At 42.0% G+C, this 15,936-nt stretch overlaps 1 protein-coding gene across 2 annotated transcripts; it reads left to right on the forward strand.

Annotated features, from left to right (window-relative positions):
* Positions 1–264: 264 nt before the first annotated feature.
* Positions 265–15,303, forward strand: NFIL3 (nuclear factor, interleukin 3 regulated). Of its 2 annotated transcripts, none has more exons than XM_030512535.1 (2): positions 265–509; positions 11,307–15,303. In XM_030512535.1, the coding sequence occupies exon 2, from the start codon at positions 11,496–11,498 to the stop codon at positions 12,870–12,872; it is 1,377 nt and encodes a 458-aa protein (XP_030368395.1). In that variant the 5' UTR covers positions 265–509; positions 11,307–11,495; the 3' UTR covers positions 12,873–15,303. The 2 variants fall into 2 exon arrangements, with proteins under 2 accessions (XP_030368395.1, XP_030368394.1); XM_030512534.1 differs by lacking the exon at positions 265–509 and adding an exon at positions 1,317–1,383 and having other exon boundaries at positions 11,307–13,180.
* Positions 15,304–15,936: the final 633 nt, after the last annotated feature.

The following is a 15,936-nucleotide window of genomic DNA, read 5'->3' on the forward strand; positions in this document are numbered from 1 at the left end:
GCGCCCCTGCGAAGGCTTGCGCGAGCCGAGCGCTCCCCCCCCACGCTGCCGCGGGGCGCCGCGGCGGTTACGTAAGTGCCGGCGCCCCCCGCGCCGCTCCCCCCACTTCGGCCCCCGCCCCGCCCCCCGCCCCGCCAGCGGTTATGCAATCGCCAGCACACAGACCTACTGTACCACACACCGCCCCACGCCCCGCCCCGCCCCCGGCCGCTCCCATTGGCCGTCCTTCAGCAGAGCCCGGCGCTGATTGGGCTGTCCTGGCCGCCAGTCACAGCGCGGCGCGGCTGGCATGCGGGCTATGAGCCGCGCGCCGCGCAGCCCTGACCTACTAACACACATCCCTCCGCGCCGCCGCCGCACGCTCCCGCGCGGCCGCTCCGCTGCTGCTTGCACAGCGCGGCACGGCACGGCACTGCATCGCATCGCACGGCACCACACCGCCTCTCGCCTCCCTCGCCCGCGGCCCGGCGCGGGGCGGGGGATGCTCGGCGCCCCGCGGTGCGCTGCAGGTAGGAAGGAGCGTACGCCCGCCGAGCGGTGCACGGTATGAAGTTCGGGTGTCCTCCCGGGCTGCGGGGCCCGCCGCACCGCGCCTCGGCTTGGCTGGGTCGGGCCGGGCCGGGGACCGCTGTTACATAATACGAGCCCAAGCCGGCTCTGGCAGCCGCCGGGCGGGGAGGGGTCGGCCGGGCGGGCCGGCTCTGCGTGCTGCCGCGGAACTCGGCGGAGGGGTGGCGGCGCGAGAGGCAGCCCGGCACATGCCCGCCGAAGGGTTTCCTTGCTGAAAGGGAGGTGGTGGTCATTCCCGGCGTGCCGCACTGTCCTCCGGTTCTCCCCACAGTGAGACGCGGGCAGCGCCGCCGGAGCCGCTGTCCTGCATTGCATAATGTGCCGGCGTGGAGCGGCCCGCCGCGGCGGCCGCCGTGCGGGGTAGAGGGCTGGGTCTTGCCCGCCGCCCGCGCCTCGCCCCGGAGCCACTGGGAGCTGCGTGCCGCCGGAGCCTGCCGGAGAGAATTCCCCCTCCCGTCCCTCGTCGGGCGGCGTTGGGAGATGTTGCCCGCGGGCAGGCGGGATTGACGGCAGCGGCCGGGCCCCTGTCCCCACGCCGTGCGGGGCCGCGCCTGCCCCAGCCCTCTTGGTCACTTTTGTCGCTGTTTTTCAGGCGCTGCAGGACGGATCTCATAATAGTTCCTGGAAATGTTGCATTATGTAACCACAGAATTTGCTGGCAGGCGGGCTGGGAAGAGGGAGCTAATTACGCGATTTTATAATCTCCCTACAAAGAAACTAGGACAATCTCTCCGTGAAAAAAAAACCAACTCAAAACCCGTAACTGTAACAGATTCGGCTAAAGTGCGCTTAATAAGGGAAGTAGACAACTGGGTAAGCGGGGAGGCGAGGCGAAGCGAGGCGCGCTCGCCGGCTGCGTGCCGGGTGCCTTAAAACGAGATTTGTGTTGGTCTATATTTAGCTCCATCGCATTTTAGCAATTGTGGCTTCATGTGCTATTTCTGGTCTTTTCTCCAGAGCTGTGCGTGTAGACGTTCGAGGCCATTTGCTCGGATTTTTAACTCCACGCCTTCAGAGACGTTTTGAGATAAGGCTGTGGTTTTTTAGGAAGGCATTTCTCCCAGACGCTGAGACATCGGTACGGGCTTTCACTTGCCGTTTCTTTAATAATAATAATATCAATAAAGGAACGGCTAATTTAAGGGGAGAAAGGCGTTCAGGAGGTGTCAGCCGCGCCGGAGGGGAGCGGTGGAGCCGTCCATCCCGTGCCCTGACCGTGGCGGGCGGGCGGGGGTCCAGGTGAAGCCGGTCCCCGGGGGCAGCCGCCCGCAGCGCCAGTAGGTCAGTGTGACAGAGCCGGCGGCGGGGAGCGGAGCGGAGCGGGTAGAGCCGTCCCTCCGGAGCCCGGTTCCGCGCCCGCCTTCCCCTCCTCAGCCTGGCGCCGGGCGCGGGGGTCGCCGCGTCCCCAGCGGCCGTTGGGAGCCGTTGGTGGCCGTTGGGGGCCGTTGGGGCGCGGCGGCAGCGGGCGGGCGAGCGAGGGCTGGGGGCGCTGGCGCTCCCCCTCAGCCCTTTGTTCTGGGCTGGGGCGGCGGCGGGCGGGCGGGTAGATGGGGAGGGGGGGACGGCGGGTTGATTGCGCGGGGCCGTGCTAAGGGGGGAGCGGGCCAGGCGCCATGAGCCGCCGGTCACGTAGGGGGCCGGCGGAACGGGATGGGCTGCTTTTGTGGCGGGCGAGGTGCGGGGCCGCGCTGCGGGGAGAACGCCGCCTCCCCGCAGCGCGGCCGCGCACCTCGCCCCGCGGAGCGTCCCCACTTCTCTTGCCCGTGTTCCCCCTGCCTTGTCCCACCATCGCCTGCAGGCAGGGAGCGCCAGACAAAGCCCCCCCCACACACACCTTTCCCTCTCCCGTCGCTGCCAGGTAGGCATGAGAGAGCCTAGCACACACCCCCTACCGTCACCCCAGTGTTCTCGTGTTTCTCCTTTTACGTAAGGAGCAACAATAACAACAAAAAACGGCCATTGCCCAATTCTGTTATTTTGCCAAGTCATTTAGGTGTTGCAGTGGTAAAAGCCATGGCTGGACGTCCCATACTTTGGGATCAGCTTGTTCTCTGTCCTCGACAGCTTTAAAGTTGCTGGTGATAACTTGGCTTTCACAATGAGGTTTTTTTATTTATTTATTTTGTGTATGTGACTAAAACGGTCCTTGAAGTATACAAAACCAGCACCACTGTGCTTGTGCCCAAAACCTCCAAAGTCCAAATTGAGTATCCTAGCTGCTGTATTTATGTTCAGCATACCTGCCATAGGGAGTAGCAGCAAAGTATTTTAAAAATGTGATATTCTTAACAGCATGCATAAACTTTTCTGCTACTTGATTGTTGGGGTCAAGTACAGCTTTGATCATGAAGCTGTCTTAGAGTTACTGTTGTGTTAGAAACAATTGTATTTAATTTTTTTTCCTCATCCTTGTAACTTGAATGATTGCATTCGGTTTAGTTGTGTTTGCTCCTGTATATGCAACCTACTTTGAATCATCTTGCCCTCCTTGGTAATTAATTCAGTCCAGAGCCTCGTTTAAAATATTGCTGTGTGCATCACTTTTACGGACCTTATTCAATCAAAATTTTGACTTTGATGGGAAACTTGAATGAATAAGGATTCGTCTTTCGGCCCAAAGACCTGGTTTAAACCAACAAGTTCAAGGATTACCGAATAAAGATCCTTCATGTCATTGGCAGTAGCAGTTATTGTTGTAAGAGTTCTCATGTTACAGATGTCTTTGACTGTTGAAATACTATGTACTTTAGAATGATCTGCCTTTACTTTACATTTTTGTTTATATTTTTAGCTCATTCTCCAGAGGATTCTTAACTAGCTTTTAAAATATTCAGCTTCCTAGATTTGACCTCAAAGCCTGGAGTTTCTCCTTTATTTTTTTGTTTGGTGTTCGGTTTTTGTTGTTTTTTCTTTGTTTTTTGTGGGGTTTTTTTTGTTGTTGTTTTTGAGGTTTTTTAGTTGCGAGTTGTTTGTTTGTTTTTTTTTTTTTTAATATATTTAAACCTGATCTGAATGGTGTCAAAAAGGTTAGTCTTCCCCATGAATGACAAGTACTTACGTGACCTCCTCACAGCTTTTTTCCTCCTAAGAAGGAACAGTATTTGCTGTGCTTTAGCTAAAATTTGTACGATGGACATACAGACCTTCTTTCTGTTGCAGTAGAGTCAAAACAGCGTGAGAAACATATCGGTACCATGCTGCTTGTTTCAATCCTTTATCTTGAAATAAAACTCATAAATAAAATAAACCTTTAGCTGGTTTTGAATTGACTTATTTTAACAAATAGTTATGCAAACTATCCTTATGCAATAGTTTTTTCCAGACAGCAATCGTGCTGCTGTTATAACATCACTATGATGCAATAATATGAACAATAAAATCCTCTGTTTGAGTCTTATTACACACTGTTAAGCAATGTATCTGACTCATCAGCTTAATTGACTCTTCTAGGTGACCTTGTCATGATCATTACAGCCAGTTATGAGATATAAATGTGCTTAGGATATGTAATAGGAAAAAAATGCAAATAGATGGCCAATTCCTACAGTCCGTTCTAAAAGAAAACGACAGCTGATTTCCATGTTACAGTATTTTACAGTGTTTGAAAATCAAAAAAAACTGTTGTGGGTTTTGTGTAGTTTTTGGTTTTTTGTTTTTTTGTTTTTTGTTTGTTTGGTTTTTGTGTTTTTTTTTTTTTAACAAGTTATATATAACTGTCTAATACTGTTGCTGACTGTCAAAAATAAGATTGTATGAGCAAGGGCATACTTGGACTTGGCCCAAAGTGTGATAGAAGCAATGTTCTTAAAAACTTTTTGTATTAAAAGGTAGATCTGAAATCAGTTATTATTAAAACCTCCTTAGATAGCCTGGTTTTTTTCTAATTTACGTGTTGAATTGATCCATGTCCAAATTAGCATACTGAGAGACTGAATCTGGTGACAGACATGACACACATCTATTTTCTGTCAGAAAGAGTGCTTTATTTGAGATAGGGTTTTTTTCTTCCTGTTTTCTTGAGTTGCTCTGTCTTGGTGTAATTTTCAGTCTGTCACAAAGTATTTGAGTAATTAACTGTTTTTTATGTCACAAAGGTGGCTGCACAGCAGTTAGCAGTACAGGTGGTAGAGCTGCATAACCTTCTCTTACAAAGGGAGCGCAGCCCAATAACGAAAATGGTGCTCAGCATGGGCAGTGGTCTTCCAGCCTGGACCATCTCACAGAATAGGAGCTCTAAAGATGGCTCTTTCTCTGTTCCATTTGCTGTGAGTGGTAGATTCCAACATTTTACAGGAGGTGTTTATTTTACAAATTTGTACTTAAGTTGTTATATAACAAGGTGCATGTTTAGGGCATCAGCTGGGATTAATTGACATAATTCTGCTGACTTTAAATAGCACTGTATAAATTTAGGTCAACTGAAGGTCTGGTCCACGCTTGGCATTTTAAGAGCATAGTTCAATAATAGAAAGCCATTTGTTGTCAGAATAATTAACATTTGATTATGGTGGTATGTGGGGTTTTTTTGTTTGTTTTGTTTTGTGTTTTTTCTTTTTCATGGCTCTTAACTAGAGGAATTGAGATCGTATTTCCAGAATGTCGTTACTATTAAGTTACAGCTTTTCAAGTCTAGTTTTTTCCTGCTGTCAAATAGCTATTGAAAGGAGAAGCAGCATACTGTCATATAGTACTATAACCTCAGTAACTGTTGTTCCTATTAGGGTTTTATTAAAAACACTGGAAAGTTATGTGATAATTCAAATGGCATGATTTATGTACACATACTACTTATGTATCTGTAATGAAATGTTTACGCAAGTTGTGTATACATTTTCTTTGCTTATGAGTTTTAAAGTTTTTCATGGCACTTTGAATAACATTCTTTAGCTTTTGTTTTCCATCCCTTAAATCAGAGCAGTAAACAGCTTGTTTGGGAAAAATTGAACAGATCTGATAGAATCATACTGTCTTCCTAAGGAAATGGGAGAAAATACAAGTCAAATTTGCACCTGTTAATCTCAACTGACCTTTTTGAGCAGTAGCTACCTTTAACATGTTTCGTGCTTTCCAAATAATAATTTTATTTGCATAATTTGTGTAATTTACCTTTGGGAATCAGGCTGTACTTTAATGAGTTATTTGTAGTTATTAAGATAAACAGTAACCTAGGTAATTTTCCTAACAATGAAAGCCTTTTGTAAAAATTACACGTGACATCGGCTTTCTAGGTACAGCTTGGAGGAGGGTAATATGAAGGTTCAATAGTGTTCAAGTTCCATGACAGACTTATTACTTTTTTATATATTTTAAATTTATTTGATTGATGCTATTTGTTGTAGTAAATTATTTTTCATATTCCCAATGCACTATATTGTGTAGACATCTCCTATTTTTTTTCTTTCAATAATATGATCAACATTTTAGCAAAAATGGGTCATCTTGTACGAAGCTATCATCATCAGTGTTCCACTGACCTAATTACATGTTGATCCTGAAACTGTCAGCACTTAAGGTGCCCATGAAGTTGTTAGAAAAGGGAACTGTGTACAGGATCAATAATTCTGGATTGCTCTGTGCTCTTGTAATGGATTCGTGGTCTCTATGAGTGCAACTATATAATAGCAGTAATTGGTGGTAACATTTGTATCGTGAATGCTTTTATGCTTTGTGACTGTCAATAACCTGTCCATCATAGTGTAAAATGCAGTCACCTAGGCTTTTTTCCAGAAAGTTGCAACTTTTTTGCTCTGCATTGCCTAGGCCCTATTGCCTGCAAATCTATCCTAGGGATAATGTCACTCTTCCAGTGGAGCCAGTATTAAAGCTTTTCTTCATCAGCAATGTAATTTTACTGCAGTGTTAGATAAAAAGGCAAGAAAAAGTATGCTGAAGGATTTTGGTGGAGGTTGGAATGGGGCCACATCCTCTGGGTTATGATAGACCTGAGAGATGCAGAATTTCTGTGGAAAGCAGCAGAGATAGAGCAACTTCACAGTATTTTCCAGTATTTCAGCAATGTTTAGGCGGGCTGTGTATTCACCACTTAAGTTTAAACTCAGCCTTCTGTCCTGCGTGCTCAATGAGGATATTTTTCTGTACCTCATAAAAGTCTCGAGACAGATAGCAACTGTTTTTAAAACACTTTGATGATAAAGTGCTGACCATATGCTTCATTTTTTTGAGGTTTAGAATGCAAACTGATCATTTTGGTATCTATGAACAGGTTAGACACCAGCTCTTCTGGTATGTAGACAGGTTTTCAAAATAGATAACCCATGACAGAATGGTAGCAGTAATATAGTTAATGATACCTATGCAAAGCATGGATGGCAACAACTGAAAATATGCACAGACATATCAATACAATCTTTTATTGCTTTTTCTGCAGTTTGACATATAGTGATGATGGTGATAGAGACGTGGTTGTTTTCTGAAACCAGAAGCTGCACTTGGCCATTATTTTCTTCCATTTTTGAAGGACTGAGAGAGAAACTTTTTGAACACATGGTGATACAAAAGTGAATTGTGTTTGAGCATCCAGCTGCTAGAAATTTGGTTTCATTTAGTTATATAGAGTTACTATCCAAATGTTAGAGCAATAGAATTCAACAGTTATCTAATTCTAGGATATGTTTGAAAAATTAAATACAAAAAATAATACATAGTTACTCTTTGGGGAAACACACATACATGGGGAGGCCCACGTGCATTCTCTAAAGCAGAAATGACTTATGTAATTAAATTACACAGAAGAGAGAAAAGATTGTGGCCATGTCCTTCAACCCTTTGAAACATTCCAGTTCTTATAGTGTGAATGTGCAAATCCCCAGGATCTGATCCTTAATGTACAATTTTGACACAATCAGATCACTGAAGTACGAAGTCCGTGCATAAATAAACTTGTGGTTTCTGCATATGTAATTTCTTGCTTCAGTAGCGTGAGTTCTATACAACAGGCTCATTAATACTTGGGTCTGGGATTGTATCTTGCTTCAATTGAAGTCAATGGCAAAATTACTGTGGGAGCAAGACTGGGTCTGTAATTAAGCTAATAGGGTCGAGTGTTATTACATTGTTGAATTGGCACTTGATGCCATTAACATCAACCAAACAAAAAAAAAAAAAAAAAAAGTCTTTTAACAGTGACTAATGTAAGGCAGTGTTAAATGTTGGGTTTATAACACTTTATGAGGAAGTGATAAAGCAATTGAAAAATTAACCCTAAGCTGAAATACTGGAATTTGAAATATGGTCAGAGAAATCATTACAGTTCATTAATTTATATGTAAATACTGATGTTTTCCAGTGGAATTATAAAATGCAAGTGAACTGAAATGGCTGGTTTCATTGAAGGCATTTTGCCATTATCATGAGATGGAATTTAATTTGTTTACGGGCTCAGCATTGGGCTGATCCACATGGAGAAGTATTAATAAACAAGGGCTTTGACTCCTGTTTGTAAAGAAGCAATTCCAGTTACCATGATAAAAGTGCTCAAAGAAGATGTGGAAAGAGCTGAAGATTTATTAATGTTTTGTTGGTTCACTAAAGTAATGGTTAGAACTAACTATATAAATAACAGACCAGTAAGACTATGTCAGTGGGTTACACATATGTCTTGACAGCTTTACTTATGGACTCCGGCAGAGAGCAAAGTTGAATACTGCATGCGAAAACATGGTCGGTTTGACACACACTGGGTATTTGCTGTAGACTCGCATGCTACTTACGTTCTGTCTCTTTGTTCCAGGAACAATGTGTACAGGAGGGAAATGGGCCAAACCAGGAGTTATCAGTGCTATAGTGAGCAGATTGTACGCTGGGACAGCCCACGCTGCTGTCCCAGCATTAAGTCCCATAGAACAAGGGACGTGAACTCTGCAGGCTGTTGGGTTGTTAAGTGCAGCTCAGTGCCAGTGTTGGGCTGCAGATTATGTTTGGGCATGCAGTTCAGTTTTTACTGACATGTAGACCTCATACTGATGAACTATGCCAGTAGTCTGCATTCATTTGGGGGGGGAGTGGTGGGGGACCCAAAACAAAGCAACAGCTTTTTTTCTGAATATTATCATTATTAGTCTTAGTAGTAGTATTTTTCCTAGATTGCAGAGTTGGACAGACACCAAAATAGGATCATTTTGAACTTCAGACCATACAGAGAGACACAAAACCATATTCTTATCCTGATACAGTCTTGTTCAAGACTAAAGGTACTCTTTCTATATTATCAAAATGGAAGATTGGAATACGAGAGGGGAAAAAAAGTTGTATTGAAACTGTGTAGGCATAGTTTCAGTCTTCTAAAAAATGCATAGATCCTATATTTGTAAGTACTTCTTTGCTGTTGCGGCTGTTTTAAGTAAGTGTAGATGTTGCAGGGTACATGGCAGGTAAATATATAGAAAGTAATGATGTATGCCTATTAGTATCCCATTTCTAAGATAATCAATACTATTATTTGGGTTTGGGCATAGTTCTCCAGTACTGCACAACACAGCAAGATCTCTATATTGATAAGGCCCTGATATTTCCACAAAAGTTGGTTTGAACCTTTTTGACTTCAGTGAGTGTTGGCTGAGATGCATACTAAGGGGCAAGTAACGATTTCATAGGTATTTGGTACATGTTATACTGCTTCCTGCTGTGCACCGTAGAAGGTGTATGCGTTTTCTCAGAAACGCGGTAGTTGTTAATGATACAAGTGAATACAGTGATTGTAGTGTATTAAGACAGTTACGGATCAATAGCGTACAATCTTTGCACAATTACAGATAATGTAAAGTTATTTTGGAGAGACTGAATATTCTAGAAATGCGTCAAAAATTCGGGTGGCCTTTTTTATTTTTATTTTTAAATTATGTGTTCAATAATTTTAATGTATTGGGTTTTACTAGATTTAAAATGGTATGCATATTAGTTAAACCATTGATTACACGGAGCAATGAAATGGACAAAATGGCTATACAGCTTCTTCAGCAAATCACATTATACTGAATATTTGGACAAACAGATGTTGCTTTGCTGTGGGGCTTATTTTTGTTTTTAAACCTGATCCAGCTCCTATTTAACTTGACAGAAAACTCCCTTTGACTACAGTTTGAGTTTTGGATCGGGTTCTAACTGTGTAATTGCCTGTACATTAGAGATACATTTCTCCTCTACAAACACGGCAATTTGTGGTGCTGCCTTTTCACTAAAATGTTAGATGCCGTCTTTGGTGTGGCTGGCTTCTATTTTCCATTAAGGCTGTATTATCGAAGACAAATAGTTACATGTCAGTAATTAACCACGGATTTTAGGAAATTCTACTTAGCTGTTCTATTAAATGTGTTAATTTTTCATGACAGAAGAGTTGGCATGGTTTGATGGAACAGAACCCAGCTTGAAACCTGAGTCTTTATGACCCTGCTTAATTGTTATTACATCACTGACTCCTTTTTGCCTTCTGGAAAAGACAAGAGAAACTGGCAGAATACAATTCATTAATTCATTTATAACTTTCCCAACTGATAATGTTAAAATTAGTTTCATTAGTCATGGTAAAGACATTCCCAATACATAGAGACATTAATCTGAAGTGGCAGATTTTTGGGTTTTTTTTTCTTTTTGTTACACAGACAAGAATCATTGTTGACTCGATAGTCAGTTCTATAAAAGCACTTGGCATACTACATTTATTTTACTAGGAACACGACTGACTGTGGAAAAATGAGATATTCAGAAGCTGTGTCTCAGATCAAGACCAAACGATCCTATGAGAATAAACTATTTTTACACCAAGAGGAACTAAATAAAACATAGGGAAACTTAAATGCGAAGTTCAAATTTAGTGATTAAAATGTCTGAAGCTAAAAGTTAAGCTGGTTTTCCCTTTTAATGGTAAGATTTTTAGATATAAACTTCTGCTTTAATGTATACACTTTTCTAAAGGTGCACATGCCTCAATGGTATTAAATTTCACTTTGATGTAATAAGACTATTTTTCAAAGGCAAGTTATTAAATGTTACTTCTCTTACGTATTCTTCAATCCTGATTTTAAAGTTTTCTTTTTAAGAGGCAATATTTTTAATATTTTTGCCCAATGATGTGTGTGTATTTACTAGTTTGAATTTATATGATCGATCAATAAAGCGTTTTAAAATTCCAAGTGTGTGTGTGTATAAACATTCGTGTATGTAGATATATATATATTTTAATAGGATGCAAAAACAGTAATTAAATTCTTAATAGCTTTAATGGATAGTGGTGTTATTTTAAGACAATAGAGAGCACTCCAGCTTCTCTAAATCAGCTTATGTTATTTTCATCCATGAAGGACGCAAATATATAGCATTTCTAAGTCATACACCACAGCTGTTTTCAGAAGAGATGCTTTAATGTGGAAGAGCAAGATACTTTCCAGTGCTGCTCATCAACGTGCCTGGTGTCCTGCAGTGTTAACTGTTGGAGATTTAGATTGGCCAGTGATATCATGGAAAGTTCTCTGACAACATTACTGTCAGATCAAAGCTCAAATATTTTTTACTTGATTTTTCCTTGGATCATATTCCATTTGTTTTGTTTGTTTTGAAAGCAAATCTGCTGCCTAGGTATCATAAAGCTTAGAATATTGGTTGGTTGAGTGTTGAGCGGTTTAGTGAACCAAATGCTAGTCTAAGCTTTTCATTGAACACTACTTTTGCATGTCCTGAACTAGCAATTCCTAAATAGTAATTAAATTCTCTATTTATTTCAGGTTTTTAAGAAGATCCCCATCGCATCTCCTAAGAAAATTGGTTCTAGATACATCTGTCTGAGAACATGAAAATAAAGGAAGAATGTATGTGGATTTAAAATTGTTGTATTTATCAAGTTGTGGAGTGAGAAGTACTGGGGAAATAGCTTGCTCTGTGGCTTTTTGTAGATCTACTACAAATTGTTTCTGATGCAGCTGAGAAAAATGCAGACCCTTAAAAAGGAACACGGACCTGTTGACACAAGTAGCAATGTGGACAAAATCATAGTACTTAAGTCTTCTTTAGCAGAAGTGTCCGAAGAATTGTCTACAAATGAAGATATACTACTTACAGAAGCAAGTAGTGGAAAAAGTAAATCTTCAGCTTGCCGGAGGAAGCGAGAATTCATTCCAGATGAAAAGAAAGATGCTATGTATTGGGAGAAAAGGCGGAAAAACAATGAAGCTGCCAAAAGATCTCGTGAAAAACGACGGCTGAATGACCTTGTCTTAGAGAACAAACTAATAGCACTGGGAGAGGAGAATGCCACTTTGAAAGCAGAGCTGCTTTCGTTGAAGCTGAAGTTTGGTTTAATTAGTTCTGCAGCCTATGCCCAAGAGATACAGAAACTCAGTAGCTCAACAACTGTGTATTTCCAAGACTATCAGAGTTCCAAATCAAATATCCACTCATTTGTAGATGAGCACGAACCATCTATAGTTGGTAGCAGTTGTATTTCTGTCATTAAACATTCTCCTCAAAGCTCAATATCTGATGTGTCTGAAATACCATCCGTAGAGCATACTCAACCAAGTCGTATGCAAAACAACTGCAGAAGTCCCGAAAATAAATTCCAGATTATAAAACAGGAGCCTATGGAATTAGAGAGAGAGCCAAGAGAGGACAGAGGTTCATACAAAGCATCCATATATCCAAACTATATGGGAGCTACCTTTAATGTGTACTCACATTCTCCTCCTCTCCTGCAAGTTAATAGGTCCTCCAGTAACTCCCCCAGAACATCTGAAACTGATGATGGTGTAGTTGGAAAGTCATCCGATGGAGAAGACGAACAGCAGGTTCCTAAGGGTCCAATCCATTCCCCAGTTGAACATAAAAATGTTCATGCAACAGTTAAAGTTCCAGAAGTGAATTCTTCAGCTTTGCCTCACAAGCTTCGAATTAAAGCCAAAGCCATGCAAGTTAAAGTGGAAGCAATGGATAATGACTATGATACAACACAGAAGTTGTCATCCCCCATTGACATGTCCTCAAAACGACATTTTGAGCTTGAAAAACATGGTGCACAAAACTTGGTGCATTCTTCTCACACTCCTTTCTCAGTTCAAGTGACTAACATCCAAGACTGGTCACTTAAACCAGAACTCTGGCATCAGAAGGAACTCAATGTAAAAATTCAGAGTGGTTGCAAAACTGGAGTTGGTGAAATAAAAGACAATATCTACAATGTCTCCGAGTCAGAGAACCTGTATTTGAAGCAGGGCATAGCCAGCTTATCTGCAGAGGTTGCTTCGCTTAAAAGACTTATAACAACACAACAAATCTCTGCATCAGACTCTGGTTAAGTTACTACTGAATAAAGGCTTACTGTTTTAAAGGATGTCATTTGCAGTAGATCAAAATGTTTTGTATTATGCTGAATTTTCACTGGACTTGTGATGTCATTTCACTGTAATGTTCACATAAAGTCTGATTGGTGTCTTTTTGTGCACAAGTTATTATGAAGACTAGGTTGTGTTATGATCACTATGCCTTGTGTATAGTCAAGTAGCCTGTACAAAGGCTGTATATAGTGAACTTTATTTTCTTTTGTTCTTCTACTTAAAGCGTGCAAGTTGCCAGTTACAATAAAATATGGGTGACAAACACAGAACATCTACTCCAGTTCAGTTGATTTTATGAACTTGTAAATAAGTTGTTAATTAAAAACTGGCTTTTTCTTACACTGTGCTCAACTTCACTTACGTGATTGGTTTTTACAGCCTAACAAACAACCAAATTGCAATTTACGTGTGTAATCCTTCTGGCCACCTTTTTCCTTAACACATTTTTTAGAACAGAGTAGAAATAAAGTGAATATTTATAAATAAGACAGTACCAATTTATAGCCTTAGCCTTCTTTAACTTATTTATTAGTGAAAGTTAACCAAAAACCACACAAATTCAAACCCAGTAACTGGGTCAGTCTCGGATGAGACACTATTGAGTTTCCCGAATGGTTTATGGTGACCAGCCATTTTTTCAATATTGTAACTCGGTGTTTTAGGTGAGATTAGTTAAGTTGGATATATGTATCTGCAAAGTTTTCAGAGCCTTGCAGTGACAGAATTGGGCACCGCCATCTCTGTCAAGGGGCAGCCTGTGGGCGCAAGGGTTGCAGGCACAGGAGGAAGTACAGACAGCGGCTGTGCAGAAGAGCCTGTATCTTTTGCATGCCATGGTTCTTTCCGGGGCAGATGGTGGGCTGCCTGAAGGAGACAGAGGAGGCTACTTCATCTGTGAACCCTGAGCTCAGCTAGGCAAGTGTAAGGGGCAGGCAGGAGCAGTAGCAGAGCGGGAGGAGATCTTCCACAATCTTAGTTCCCAGTGTGGGACATAAGGCAGTTATAAGCATGAAGTAAGACTTGCCACCGATTTAGCCTTGGTTTCAATGGCTTAATTATTCTAACTGGAATACCCTGGCTTGTTATGGGGTGTTTTGTGAGAACTGAAATGTATAGTAGAGACTACCTGAAGAGCTGCACAACCCAGATAGGACGAGCCCCTTACAAATCATGCAGATGATAAGTTCTTCACTTGATGACCGGACAGGGCTGCGCTGCTCTTGGTCTTTGAAAAGATCCATGGAACCATGGAGAGTAGCATTGCATCACACATCTGTCCTTGGTGTGGCTTACCAAAGTCTTTAGTTTTAAACTTAAAAATAATTTATAAATAGAGCATAGACTTGGCAGAGGTTCTTTTCATGATAATCCCCCTTCTGTTAACATACTACTACATCAGACTAACACGTAAGCTTTTTCCGAAAAGGCTTTTTATTAATTGCCATACTGTATAATGAATGGAACCTTTCCATGGACTTAAAATACTAAGATAGAAAACAATATGTAGGTATTGTTTTTTAAATTCATACTTGACTTGAGAGGAAGTTTGTCAATTCTTTGGGGATATGAAGAGGAGTCCGAGTCACTCCCAGTAGCTCTGAAGCTTGGTCCAGCAGTCAAGGCAACGGCAAGCCTCCCTGATGTCAGCAAGGCCAGGATCCGATCCCGCACCTTTTCAGGAGCTGGTGGTGATGCACAGCCCTGTTTGGGAGGACCTTGGCACAGAAACCACTGGTACTTTCTGAGCTTTTTGGAGCCCTTCAACTGCTGTGCTGTATTTGTGGCATTCAGAGTTAATAAACTGTTATTCTTTTTTTCATGCCTTAATAATACAATAGACCCCGTAGCAGGGCTCTGTATGTATTTGGTAATTAATATAGATGACATTTCAATGTTACTGAAAATAAGCTCAGGATTATTGCATGAAATGTAAAAATTTGCATTGAATGATGGGGATATGAGACATGAGGCAGTGATTGCTACTGTCTCCTTGCTTGCTAAGTATCTTCTCTAAGCAACAATAAAATTCTTTAAATATTTTGCATATTATTTATCACATGTAATGTGTTCAAGGAGAGGACTTAAAACTCTCAGTGTTGCCATCTGTGTAAGCCTAGATCTGTTGGGTTTTTTTCCATTTCTTGTTAGAGTTGTTTGTCATAATGGAAGAATGTTGTCCTCTTTCTAGCTCATTATATATTTTGTGTATCTGTTTTGTGCAATTAATACTTAACAGTAATGATGTAGTTAATTTGTTGAAGGATGTCATTGCAAGAAAGTTATAGCATGAAGCTTAGGAGCACAATCAGATGTTATTTATACTCCCTTTATACCTTAGTGTTATGCTTCATTTGAAGAAAGAAATAAATAATTTGTCTTTTGTTCAAAACCAGATGTAATTAAACATGTTTTTCTATTATGTTCATCGTCCTAATCCAACAAGAGGTTTAGCTGCAGTTAATGACAAATCTTCCTGTGCTGAAGTTACTGTTTCTGCAGCTAATAGTTGGTGTATCTTCCACAGATGACGTGAGTGGCAAAATGTGGGAGTGTGGGTAGTAGATACCAAGCCGCATTCCTGGCTGCAGTTGCAAACTGGGCAGATGAAACCCTTAGCTCCAGTAAATGCGGCATCGGTGGCCTCCTCACCCAGAGAGCCTCACCTTCCTCACCCATCTGTAGCTGGCTTCAGGACATGGTACTAGGAAAGATAGTCACACTGAGTGGGGGGAGGGAGAGAAGGCAGCGGGACTCTGCTTGCCTGCTTCACCTTTCAGCTGGTACGTGGTCATATATACATAGGATGGGGGGAGCTGGGGAATCGGATATCCGTGCCCTTCCAGCCTGCTTTCCCTGTCCTGCAGAAATAGCCTCCGTGAAAAGAGTCCCCTTGGCTGGTCTCCTAGTCTCTCTACTGGAGATCAGAGAGTAGATTTGAGCACAAAGTGGATATCACATCCTCCAAGTTATAAAAACTCTTGTAAGCTCAGTGATTAACTGACAAAACAACATAAAACATGCTGGA

This window comes from Strigops habroptila, chromosome Z (genome assembly GCF_004027225.2).
Source record: "Strigops habroptila isolate Jane chromosome Z, bStrHab1.2.pri, whole genome shotgun sequence".
Classification (NCBI taxonomy): Eukaryota; Metazoa; Chordata; class Aves; order Psittaciformes; family Psittacidae; genus Strigops; species Strigops habroptila.

Excerpts from the sequence above, each read along its gene's own strand:
- NFIL3 (XM_030512535.1), top strand. The coding sequence starts at position 11,496 with ATGCAGCTGAGAAAAATGCAGACCCTTAAAAAGGAACACGGACCTGTT.